Source organism: Centroberyx gerrardi, chromosome 11 (genome assembly GCF_048128805.1).
Source record: "Centroberyx gerrardi isolate f3 chromosome 11, fCenGer3.hap1.cur.20231027, whole genome shotgun sequence".
NCBI classification, from domain to species: domain Eukaryota; kingdom Metazoa; phylum Chordata; class Actinopteri; order Beryciformes; family Berycidae; genus Centroberyx; species Centroberyx gerrardi.
This window is the reverse complement of record NC_136007.1, coordinates 21,742,194-21,755,745: the sequence shown is the minus strand read 5'-3', so window position 1 is coordinate 21,755,745 and position 13,552 is coordinate 21,742,194. Positions and strand designations below refer to the sequence as shown.

At 44.4% G+C, this 13,552-nt stretch overlaps 1 protein-coding gene across 1 annotated transcript in view; it reads right to left on the bottom strand.

Annotated features, from left to right (window-relative positions):
• The window catches only part of atp2a3 (ATPase sarcoplasmic/endoplasmic reticulum Ca2+ transporting 3), a 42,771-nt gene extending 38,063 nt beyond the window's left edge, over positions 1-4,708 (bottom strand). The window contains exon 1 of the mRNA XM_071901725.2: positions 4,294-4,708. Coding sequence (XP_071757826.1) covers positions 4,294-4,411 — 118 coding nt within the window. The 5' untranslated portion in view covers positions 4,412-4,708. The remainder of the gene's footprint in view (positions 1-4,293) is intronic.
• Positions 4,709-13,552: the final 8,844 nt, after the last annotated feature.

Below are 13,552 nucleotides of genomic sequence, written 5' to 3'. Positions count from 1 at the left end.
AGGAAACGGCAGAATAACTCTCACATGTTGAAATCGCATTTCAAACGCAGGAGCGAGCAAGTCAGACTGAGAGAGCCTTGCTTTTAAGTTGTAGAACAGGAAGAGAAACAACACTGTGTGTGATCCCACTAGAGGAAGTTGTAATTATTATTCGTGGCAACCATGGTGCTGATAGCATTATAGTGTAGCATTGCATAATATGCTGAGTTCCGTATGGCCTAATGATCACCGGTAACAACTTCAGACAAGTTTGAGATTGCATCAGCGTCAGAAAATCATCCCTCTGAAAGGAAATATATCCTTAAACTCAAACGTTACATTTCCACTCTTACGAAACATGCTCGCACATCTTAGAATATGATCAGTAATAGGAATTAAAATAGTATAATGGAAATTAAAGCAATTGCGGGTCAACTGAGGATAATATGTTCTAACTAGTAGACAGTGAAATGGACTTATCTTTGTTACTGCCATTGTCGCCGGGATATTTTGGGTAGATTGGGCAGATTGTGGTGGGCATTACTAGTAATTGTATCGGCTTCTGAGTATTTACTCATCTCAGTATTTACTCAGAATGCACAACGCATGGAAATGAACATCTGTATTCTGTGATAGACATTTTATAATGATGGTGAGATAACATGTGTTGGTAGGTTGTTTAACTTGCACAATTTTACTGGTGAAAGCATCAAGCTGCATTTTGCAACCTGGACGCCAGATTTCGAAAGGTCTCCAGTGAGGAGCAGCAATGTATTATGATTAATTTCACATACTTTGATTAATGATGTCTCTTAATTCAGGAAAACCTTACAAGTCTTAAAATCTTACAAATAGCTTTGAAGGTGCGGTTTGTATAATTTTTCAAGCACCAAAATCTCTTAAATGTTATATAAGAAGAGAAATCAATAAATGAAGTCCGTGAAAATGAACATCTCTGGTGAAAACTGCCATCTAGGTCAAACATCACACAGAAAAAAAGGCTGGTTGCTCGCACATCTTTCTTCCACAGAGAAATTGGCAATTGTGGTTGTGCACCATAAGTACAGGTACAGTAGGGCACACAGTGAAAAGATCATCAATAGGGATCTAGCAACAATGTGCCAATATGCCCACACAAACTCTGTACTGAGGCTTTCTAAGGAAGGACAAAGTGCGCCTTCAATCGGGGTTGTGAGAGTACAGGACACACTCACGAAGCAGCACAAGCTTTAACAGCACAAACATTCTTTCTGCACCCACACACAGAGCACAGGGAGCCTGCGACTTCCTTTACTACACACTGTGTGATCGCACCAGCTCAGTGAAAGTGATAAATTGTCTTGCAAATTGAAGTGTTTGTGTTTCTGGACAGTGAATTAACTAGACTAGTATGGAGGTGTGTGTGTGTGTGTGTGTGTGTGTGTCTTAGGGGGGCATGAAGTAGCAAATAAGGCAGTTGAGTGGACCATAAATGGAACATGTGAATAAAAGGTCAGCCGCCTCCCTCCTCCCGCACAGCCTGCTTTGTAGAAAAGGTTGTCCAGATGCGCCCGCCAAGCCAATTTTCCAACATCTCAGAAAGGGACCAGATACTCTGAACACGCTGCTCACTGAGGTTTCTCTGTTACAGCACATCAAAGTACTGAAATGAAGCTAAGAAGCATCGTGAGTGCTCACCTGTCTTTTCTTGCGGCATTGAAACACAGCATTTTATAAAACCACATGAGAGATAAGGAGCATAAAACACAAACAGCTTCTTCAGCGCCAAACAAAAAGACAAGGTCATATCGATAAGTTGAACCTCCTGCTTTACTAAACTTTCTAATTAGGCATCAGTGCAAAACCACTTGAATCACTCTGCTGTTGAGGCCACATTACTGGGAAACCGCATGGATACTCTCAGCTTTTAACAGATGTTGCCATGTTGCCACGATTATATAGAGATAACAGCCTATAACCAGGCTCAAGCATCTGACCTCAGAGCCAATGTTCCACTACATTTTCAACTTGAAATTATCTATAGAGCTAATGAGGCGAGACACAGACTCTCATCGTCTTTCAGTAAAGATTATTTTTTTCCCCCCAGTCGAGGAGACATCTAACCTAAAACACAGAATATAACCACCATGTTTCTGGACGCCCTACGCAGTAGCTGCCCTCGCCCCCCTCTTCCCCTCCACTGTGCGGACCCTCACCACGTCTGCTCCCATTGGTTAAACTCCCTCCTCCGTCCCAGAGCTCCAGAGGCAGACAGAGTGTGTGAATTCCCCCCCCCCCCCCCCCCCCCTTTATCCCCCATCCCCCGGTCCCATGGATGAGTGTTGTGTCTGAGCGCGAGGGAGCAGCGTGTCACATCATCCCCTGGAATGCCGGTGCCTCCTCCCGCGGACACTTGGGAGTTGCTGTATACAGGTGGTGAAATTACAGTGGATGATGTCGCTCTGACCTTCCGTTTACCCCGTCGTGTCCCAGACTGTGACAAACACTGAACCTCTGTTGACCCAGTCAAGACGGCGGAGGGGAGATCATGTTTGTGGACATGTTGATTTAATAATGCTGCCGATAATGAGATCCGGCTAACCGTGCCTCCAAGTGAAACACTACAGTGGATCCGTGTCAGAGAGAGCAGGGGCGATCGTGCCTCCCGCTAACAGACGCTGCTGGCTGGAACAAACAGCAAGACTCACACTAAGTCCTTGCAGTCGACTACAAAGTCTGTGGTTTCTGAGAAGGAGGGGGGGATGAGGCGTTCTGCAGCCATACATCACTCAGCAGTGACACGTACTAAAATAGTACACAAACAGCGGCCGTTTTAATGGTTTTTTTTCCTTTTTGGCCCGTGGAGGAGCAGCTACAACGGATAACCCTCCAATCAGCCCCCCCCCACCCCCCATCCCATCCCCCAAAAAAGGAAAGGGTATTCCCTCCCTGCGGCATTTATCTGTGCGCGCTCACACAGGCAGGAAGTTCACAGCTAAAAGCGAAAGAGATGCTATCTGTGGCAAGACGTTGCTTTTTCCATGAAGTCATCACGAGCCCCTGGGTAGAGTGGCTGCTCGCAACAAAAGGGCTACTGTTTGACTGGCACAATATGCCGCTCTGCTCCACAGCTTGGCCACACATGCAAATGACAGGCCAGGAGGGAAAGGTGGTGATGTCAGGTCCAAGTTCAACACCGAGCACTCATCAAACATCAGCGCAGCACGAAAAGATGAGGGAGACTTAGCGGGGGCCCTTTGCTGTGAAGTCTGTATATGACCTAGTATAGGATGTATATGATGTGTATATGTATATGGTATGTAAACCCCTTTTGAGACTTGACTGTGATAAAGGGCTGTATAAATAAACAAGACTAGACTAGACTGTGAAAGCTTCTGCGGCTCAACATGTTATAATCCACGACATGGATACATTTCAGCCAATACAACACACACTAATATGATAGCAATGCAAGGGCTGTGCATTGAGCCGCACTTTACTAGTGTTACTGGTTTGACAGCAGAGGACTGATTGTAACAGACTGATGTTTTTAATCATGATTAAATTGTGTTTTTTTTTTAATATCACTGTAAATATACTTCCCTCTCAGATCATGTAATTTGAACTGAGAAGTATTGGCCCATGCAGAGCACAACTGTTGAAAGCGAAAACAGGTTGTTCAAGTTCTTTCTGTTTTTTATCTTCTTCCACTACAGTATATCCTGCACTGGACTTCCTGATCCCCGCATGACAGCCAGGCAGGGATGGGGAGTGTGTTGTCTCTGCCTGTCTTCAGATGCAGTGCAGCACATGAGGCTCCACTAACAGAAATATAGATACTCGCGCCATGGGTGGTGGCAGGTTTGGTTTTTGATGGGAATTCAGCTTTCATAACAGTCATTAAGAACAATTGCATATCAGCTGACTGACTTCCAATGCAGTGTTGACATGACAGAGAGCAGAAATGCGACCTATAAGGGAGGACAGGCTGCACAAAAAGTCCTTCAGCATCCATTATTCCAATTAGTTGATTAATTTGTATTGATCTCTATCTGAACGCGCCTGTACGCGTACCGACAACTTTAACCAGTGTGATGTGCACTGAATGATTTCAACACAGACTATGCATCAGTGGATCTGCCACTTACAAGAACATTTCCACTGACTGTGCGCCAGAGGGAATATGATTAATGTTTTGTCAACGCACTATTTGCGATAGCTCAGAAGATAAGGAAACTAGTTGTAGGGTATTTTTCTGGCAGATTAATCGATGTGTGCGCATCGGCTTTGAACTGAAACTGAAGGAGGAGAAATTATAAAAACAGAACTACTCACCGTTCGGTCCATATTTCTCGAAATTGATTCTCACTTGCTCCAGCGTCAGCCCGGTGTTTTCGTTCACACCGAAGTTGTCTAAAACTTCAGTCGCCGATTTAGTGTGCGCATTTTCCATCTTGGCGGACTGGGCTTAGATGATCAGATCGAAATGCATGTAGTTGTGAGGAACATCTATTGTGGCAATCGGGGGAGGAGGTGGGGTGGTGTGGCGGCGGCGGCGGGAGGAGGAGGAGGAGGAGGAGGAGGAGGAGGAGGGGGGTTAAACAGCAGTAATTTCCACCGAAGGACGTTCAGTTCAGACGGCTGGGTCGAGGTCGGGCTGGGCTGTCACCTGTCCCCCCGACGCAAAACCTCCGGATCCGTGTGAGAGACGCTGCTGTGGCTCGGTAGATCTGACTGCTGCTCCTACTTCGGCTCCATCTGAAGGTGTGCTGTGGCTGTGGCGGGGCGGACCGCCTCTCTGCTGCTGAGCACTCCCTCCTGCGCTCCTATTGGCTCCGCTTACCTGAGCGGAGGCTTCCGCTCCCTACATCCTCATGGTGGCTCGAAAACCTTCCTTTTCATGAGCACGATCATGTTTTTTTGTTTTTTTTCCAGTGCAAGTGGTTAACTTGGATAGAGTGTAGTTAATGATGTAATGTGGTACTTTATTGCTCCCTGTGGGGAACTTCTCTCTCTGCTTGCAGCCTTCCTCTCAGCAGGTCAGGGTGCAGCCTGGTCAGATCCTGCAGCTGGTAGGGGAAAAGTGCCTTGCTCAAGGACACTTTCAACCCTGGTCCTCAGCGCCCAGAGTACTTCTGGTTTTATATCCTACTAGCTTGTTAATTGCATTCACCTTCCATCCCAGGTGTAAATCAATCCCTGATTTGAAAACCAACAGGACTCTGAGTCCTGAGGACCAGGATTCGCAACTACTGCTAACGGATGTTTGAACCCAGGTCCTCCAGTTGAAGGACAGTCTTCTTAAAGTCATAATGAAATGAAAAATGACTTTTCCACCTTGCTAGCTAATTCTCCATATCATAACGTGCAGCTGTTTAACAATAAATGGGGGGGGGGGGGAATTAAAATTTGTATTTTCTTGTATTTTTCCATCAAAATCCCATTAGTTACTTCCTGGAAAATAGCATATTTTTAGTAAGCAGTAAGCAAACCTGAGGAAGCAACAAGCGAAACGCGTTGTTTGCTCCTTTTATAAGCCTATTTTGCAAATGTTATAGGAAAAATGATGTGAGTATATTGTCAGCAAAGTCTCACAGTATTTTGTATTCCTGCAACTGACCAGCACCTGATTATAAGTGGCTGTGCACAGGCGTCTTGAGTACTTTCCAGTATATTTTTAGTGTTTACTTCATTGTGTAGCCTACCAGTAGACAGACCAATAATACCATGACAGATTTTTGAACAATCCCCCCTCCACCCCTCCCATCATATAAAACCTGCAACTTGACAGCTATCAAAGTGACACAGGTGGCAACATGGTACATGATGCATTTTTGTGTGTTCATCCAAGACACCTTGGTTGCATCTCTGTGGCTGGAATTTATTCATTTTTCAGAATCCATCATTAGTGACAGCTCATTTATGCACAAAGCACTGAGTCACTTTCCATGTTTGTTGTGGTCAAACAGAAACACGCCCACCTTTCAACAGTCCCTACCTCCCTGCCTTATGTCCTGTTCTAACATCCTGTTTCAACCAGAAATACGTCAAATTACAGAAGCAGGACACCATCGAAATGCCCTTTCCTTGGGACTTTAAGCACTAGGTCGCCCCAATAGTTGGAGACTCTGGCGAACGTGCCTCACAGAATCAGAAACAAGTGCAAGGGCATATGCACAGAAACTTTACTCTGCACATCATTTATGGGACATTTACATTTTAGGCATTTAGCTGACGCTTTTATCCTGAGCAACTTACAATGAGTAAGCAGGTAGAGCTTCAGTGTCTTGCTCAAGGACACTTTGACAGGACACATGGCTTCTGTTGGGATTGAACCTTAGACCTTCTGGTTACATAATGGTGTCTCAAACCACTATAGGCTGGCCTGTCCTCATCTAGGCTATTATAAATAGGCTATGCAACATTATGTCTTTAGTGTTTACAGTGCAACATATCTTGTGAATGTGAAGCCCCTGTAGACTTAGCCTTTTGGGGGAAATCATTGGTTTATTGAAGTAAGGGCAGAAGTTTAATGAATTTGCCCATTCATGGTTGGCTGGGGAAGAATCAGCCAACTAAATGCAAGTAGGGAAACCAGTGCTCCAGATTTCCCTTCCATCACCTTATCCTGAGTGTAAGGTTACTGCAGCACAATCTCCCCACAGTACGCAGAGGCTGAAATGGGTCTACTGTAGGAGATCATAGGCACTGGACTGGGACCTCTTTGGGCATGAAGTATAAAAGGAACAAGGTGCTCCAATTCTGTCCTCACTCACAGCTGGCCTCCTCTCTCACAGCAAAAATGTATATTTATAACCGGAGCTTACATAACTTCCAGAACGACTGTCCAGAGGATGGTGGCTGGCTACATGAAGTTCTTGGATGCTAAGTGCCTACAAGTGCCCTCTCGCTGGCTTTTAGCCTGGAGGATCTGAGTCTCAGCCCTTGTTTGAGCATCTTCGCCTCTGCGTCAATAGTCAGACCCAAAGATTTCTATTTAAAAACCAGACCTATCCACAGATCCCCAGCAGATACTCAGGCTAAACCACAGGCTCCACTTATCCCCCCCCCCACACACACACACACTCACACACAGTCAGTGAGAGAATCGTTAGTCATCAGTGTCTGATTCTCAACACATGTTTACAAGTTTACCTTCAACTTGTGTGTGTGTGTCAGTGTGTGTCTGTCTGAGTAAACTAAAGCCCTTGTGACATGAAAGACAAATAAGAAAATACAAGAGCCCTTATGGTCACACACACATTTTGAGAGAACCCCTTGGAAGCCAAAGCTCTTATGAAAAGGAAATCCTCCCCCTCCCCCCCCCTCGACCCCCCCCCCCCCCCCCCCCTCTCTCCTTCAGTGGCACACACTGGGGGACTGTGCTAGTCCCAGCTCCAGTCACACAACATTTTCCACACAGCACTGTCAGCCGTCCAACAGCATTTGCCTTCCTTTTTGCTTGCAGCTTTCATTTGCATTAGGGAAATGAGCCATGGCCTCCCAAGCATGAAAGAGATATTTCCCTCATTCTCGCATGTGATACGCCACAAGCCTACTGTGCCTCCTCCCTGCATATCTATGTTAAGACTTCGCTCTGTGCTATATCGTCATTCTCTGTTTGTTTTGACGCCCACTTGACCTAAGAATTCAGGTTTTTCATTTGTTTCGCATTTGCATTTTGACTGTTTTGATGCAGCGCAAATTAAAAAGACGTTGTCCTTGATGTTTGTGGAGCTAGAGTACGTTTGTCTCTGGTGACAGCTCCACAGTGCTAAGTGTTGGGGACAAACAGCTGCTGCTGCCATTGACTTTGAATCAAGGAGAAGTGATGTGAGTCAACCATAGTCTGTAGCAGCTGTACCTGACAAGCAGCCCAAGTGGCAAGTCAACCCCTCCCACCCCCCTCTCCATTAATATACCTCTCCCCTATTCTCCCTTCTCCTTCCCCTCTTCCCTTACTGGGGCTCTGCACATCTGTGAGACAGTCATCATTTCACAGTCTGGCACAGAGGGATGCCACACAGCCTGTCAGCCCCAGGAAGGGAAGCAAAGTGTTTTATGTCAGGGGAGGACTGTCTGATTTTACATTATCTTAATACCAACTCGTCTGTCCTTCTCCAAACACAGCTCCCCAATGACGTACATTGTGGTAGAAGCCTTTGATATCTAATGTTAAAGGTGCTGTGTGTAGCATTTTTAAACATCATTGTCAAATGAATTGTGATACCTTGGTATATTACTGTAAACTAATGAGACCAAGGTTGAAATTGGTAATATCTGAAGTATTGTTAATGCTAATGTTTCTCAAAAATAACGGAAGACTGAAGAAGATAAACGAACGAAGATAAAGTTGTTCACTCCTTCCACCATCTGCCATGGCAAGAAACTCTGAAAGCTTTATCTCTGTTTGTGCTGGAAGAACAGCGCCCTCTTCCTTTTTTGTGTCATAAAGCAATCATCCTTTGTATTGTAAAGCAATCCAGCATTTCCCAAAATCTGACCCGGTAATGCACAATGTAAAATACAGTGTCGAGGCTGATAGAGGCTGTCAGTCTTCTCGGAAATGGTCTTGTTTGTTTACATTAATTACACTAATGTCTTTATGTGGTAATGATTTATTGATGTTAAATGCAACATGTAGCCCCTTTAATTAGTTATAATTAACCAGGAAGGTCTTCTCCATTGGTTGTGGTGGCATCATTTTTGAAAAGAGATGGCAAAGCGCCAAAGGGGATACCATCTTAACCAAAGAAAAGACACCACTGCTCTTAACTTTTCCATTTTCTCTTGTGGGTGTTAGTTTTCCACTGTTATGGGCGTCAGTCAATAACCCTGATGCTCCATTTTGAGGTTGGTTTCCTATCAGAGCTGCTGCTGCCTGTTTGTTGCCAACTCATTAGTCAGGATGAGCTGGACTTGTGCTCTGTGTGTTGAGGACATTAAGAGCCCTTGCTAGTCCAGGGTTCCTCTTGATTCTGGAGAGAGGATATCTGAAGTCTGTGGTCTTCTACAAGGAGGCTGTTAGATAATCATTTTTGTTTCTGTTTGGACACAACTTTTGTTTAAACAGGCAGTTCACCAGTAATTCACCAAAATATTATTTTGTTCTTTAAGTGTATGATTGATTACCCCATGAAGGTTTTTCCCTTCTTTAGTTCCTAAGGTATTTGGTTGTACTTCTATGTTTTATATAACCCTTATATAGTTCTAAGTATAAAAAACTTGGAAACTATTTTCCAACCCTATCCCTCACTGAGGCCATGGGCTATGCTAATTTTTTGTACATGAATTCATCAGTCTGTAAATGCAATATAGTGCCCCTGTTGAAATACTGTCACCCCCCTACAGGCATTATTTACATAATGATTAATTGAGTTGAGACATTTTTCACTCAATTTATTGTCTGAATTTTCTACAAGGCTTGACAGTGACGGCTGAACATGAGTTATGTATGTTTCTGCAAAAAGTTTATTTTCCATTTGCAAGCCAAACTTTGCAATAGCATGTGAATTATAACCAAAATGTATATGTCCAAATAATTTCCAGATTGTATCCTAACTGAAGCGGCAAGGGTCTTCTGGATAACATCACTTGTTGGACAGGTTCACACTCTTTAACTCTTTAGCCAAACAGTTGTTAAAAACTGTCTACAGTTTTGGTGATAGGTAGGAACTATTGTATAAAATATATCCGCTTTGTTTTAGGATAGGTTTGCCTTTATAGTTGGAGGCACCAGTGGGAGTCTGTGGGAACCCTATGTGGCTACTTTCAACTCTGATATTCCCTCAGTGCCTTTATAGAACTGTTCAGATTGTTTGAGTGAGCCTTTTATTAGTTCACTTGTCACTTTTGCCGGCTCCAGTGTTGCTCAAATAAACCATTTGAATTAATCAAAACCTTTCCATTGGTTTTGATTAATGCTGATGTTTGTGTGTGGTGTGATTGACCTTTTGACAGGTCATTTTCTACACTTGTCACAATTCATTTTCCATTCTTTCCAAAGCCAACGCTTCAATTCAGAATGGGCTAGTCAGACCCCTGTACAGGCGCACACACACACACACACACACACACACCATCCCCCACCAACTCCAAGCACTCTGTTACTCAATCATTTTTGGGCAGGATGAGTCACCGCGCAGTGACTGGCTCATCCTGTCAATCAGTCAATCTTTAATGGAATCAAACACTGCATATGAAGCAATTACCCGAGTCAGTGATGGTGTCTGTTTAACCGGCAGCCTAGTGGAGGCCTGTGCTGCTGCACAGTGTCCCAGACAGATGAACAGAGGAGATCCTGGAAGGACAGAGAGGACAGATAGAGGAAACTAGGTTTATCACCTACCCCGAATATAACAGAACGCTTTGTCCTAACATTCTCTTCATATTCCCACCTGATATACCAGGCTTTGGCAACATTTGAGATGTTCTAGTTTATTGCTCCTAAAGCAATGGGACCGAAATCCACATCACAGTGTAATAATTCTCATATCTGTGCCTCAGAGCTCAACCCACAGTCCAACCAACCCACAATCAAATCAGTGGGTCTCTAAAGCATCCTGCACCATGTTAAATCCCTGTCAAATAGACTGTATGGTTAGCCAACAGAGATAGGTCACAATATGTGGACACACCTGCATGTGAATGAATGAGAGAGAGAGACAGAGAGAGAGAGAGAGAGAGAGAGAGAGAGAGGGAGAGGCACATCATCAGAAGAAAATATTTCAGAAAAAGGAGTTCTGCCAAACCTTTTGAAAGAGCGCTTATGTTCTGTTCTGTTCAGACGCTGTGTTTATTAAAATCTTATCACTGAGTTAAGCAGTTCCATATATTATTCATCAGGCCTGGAACAGTGGAATCAATAATTTTGAATATGAACAACGTTCACTCAAAGTTAGAAACTAAGAAAAACCAAGAATCTAATTTTTTATGTCGTAAAGATGTACAGCTTCGAACTGTTCCCGCTAATGACAAATGGGAGGCTGACTTTGCGGTTGCATACAAAGTACATTAACATTCAAATGTACTTCATTTTTATAGCGGTAATAACCAATCCGAAACTAAAAAATGTACCCATACCTCTGGAAAATTTCTCGGTCCCTTTTTCCATCTATTTCAATTGCTCGTCAAAATTATAGAGCTGCACATCAGTGTTAGCACAGATTAAGATGCAGGACAAACTGACTATTGGGGACAGTAGTGAATGTTCACACAGATACAAATTGTTGAACTGTCCTAAGGCATAGGAAAGACAACACTGAATAATGAATGTCAGTGCTATTCCCTTGTCAAGGTGATGGATTGAATTAGTTATTTTGCATTTGGGATTTGCTCTTGCAGCTTCTTAGGCTATGGGCGACTGGTGCTATTAATAGCGGTGATGATCAACCTCTGAAGCGTCCTTCCATCTCCTCCTCGGCTCCTCAGTGCTGGCCAGGGGCCGCTAGTTTGACGGGTCATCCAGACCAATTAACTCCAGCATGAAACGCTGTCAACAAGCGCGGGGGTCTCAGTACTTTGGACTTTGATTTGACATTACAGCTGCCGGTATGAACATCCAGACGGAGCAATGATGAATAATTATACAGTGTGATCAGTAGGTCTATGTGGACGCTTTGAAGAATGACATTGTCTGGGTGCTCTGTATCGAGAATGGTCTTGGGGCAGATATAGAGAAAATCCCCTCTCTGTCATCAGTAAGAAAGGCATTGTGCCTGTTTTCCATGGCTGGAGAAATGTACAGTGTTACTAGAACTTTAAAAAAGTGGTGTTTTGAAGAATTACGTTCTCTTCATGCAGTCAAAGTCGTGTCTCAACAGTCGGTTCTGCTCTAGGAGTGGCCCCCTGCCTCCTCCAATCATTTCTCTAGACTGATCATCACTAAGGACAGACTGGGCCATTATAGATGATCAAGTGTTGGGTTGCTCATTCCCCCAAGGGCCTTTATGTAAATTACCAATGAACATGCTCCTTCCCATCACAACAGAAAGAGCACAACAACAACAGAGGCTGTCACTTCCTGTCAGACAGCTCCAATTACCAATCACTGACCTGGGAAATAGATGGTGCAGTGGAGGGAGGGGCAGGCAGGGAGGAGCAGGTGATGCACAAAGCAATAATGCCAGATCCAAATGAAGGAGAGCGATGAGAACTGCCGACAGTATTTTCACATTGGTAGCCAATCAGATCTTTTGAAGGTGGGTAAATAGAGTTTATGTGGGTTTGCCCTCCACTACATCCCTGCATGTGCCAGCGTACAGCACCTTTTACCTTTGACTGAAAAACAGTACATGGGTGCCAGTCCTCATTTTTAGAAATAAAAGGAATAAAAGGAAATGTTCTGGGGCTCCACCAGACCGGCAGGAGCAAGCTGACTTCTCCCTCTGGCTGGCGAACTGTCATTCATAAAGTTAGTTTCAAAGAGCTTCCACAGAGTCTGTCATTTGAATAGAAAACCTGCAAAAATCACACTACAGGTGCTTTAAAAAGGTGCAGATCAAGCCGAGCCTGCCCTACCAAATTGCCCGATGTAGGATGCAAATCAGGCGTAGCACTAACTCCCTCTGACACATCTCACAAATGACCACATGCTCCCGACATGCACTCTCACAGCTTCCCAAGAAGGCAGCGGCTCTTATTAGTCTTCACTTTCTCAGAGGGACAGGGAGTCACGCCTGATCCCACATCCCAGGGGGAGATTTCTTCCTCAAAGTGTGCGTGCATGTGTGTGTTCACGCATGTCAGGCCTGTCTGAGGGAAGAATTCTCCATGCGTCCAGCGGTGACCTGGCTCTCCCCTCAGTCGGATGGCTTTTAATGAGGGACAGATGGCTCCTCTCTGTCAGCACCTCTTCCGCTCATCATCTCCTTAGCGGGCTGCATTGTAACAACGCGGAGGGGAGCAATGACAGCTTAATGACGAAGGCTCTGGAGGCAGAGAGCATGGCTGTTCGCACAGGGAGACCCCCTCCCTAATGAACGGTCACATGGAAAGGGGTAGACAGATGTGTTTAGATGGTGCTCGGGGACGAGTCGGGGTATTGGGACTGATGTGACACGACAAATGCCGTCAGATGGAACAGATGGGTGAGGACATTGACTCTTCAGTTTGAATATTAAACACTTCCTCTTTTAGAACAAATGTGTGAGTTTATTCAAACTAGCTACGAGAGACAGACTTCCCCTCTTTCTTTGAGTACGGCCTTGTCAACAAAGAGGACTTACAGCATCGGTGCCACCAGACTCTACACCAGCTGATTTCTTGACTTAGTTTCCCCACATAGTGAGTCACAGTTTACCCCATTGACTTCCATTAAAAATGAGACACTGTGGGCTGTGCAGTGCACCCTCTGTATTTTAACATATAGTGGAGGGAAAAGGATCATTTATTTTTTTCTTTAAAACCTTAGAAGCGGGACTCATATCCACATTCATAAGTAAACCATCTTTTCCATCCTGTGTTGAAGCTTTCTGGAGCATCTACTGCACACCCTAAAATCCCACTGAGATGTATTGAAGAGACCTGTTTTCATTTGCTAGCAACAGAGAATTTGGGATGTAAATCGTTCAAAACCCTTAACAACAAACTAACA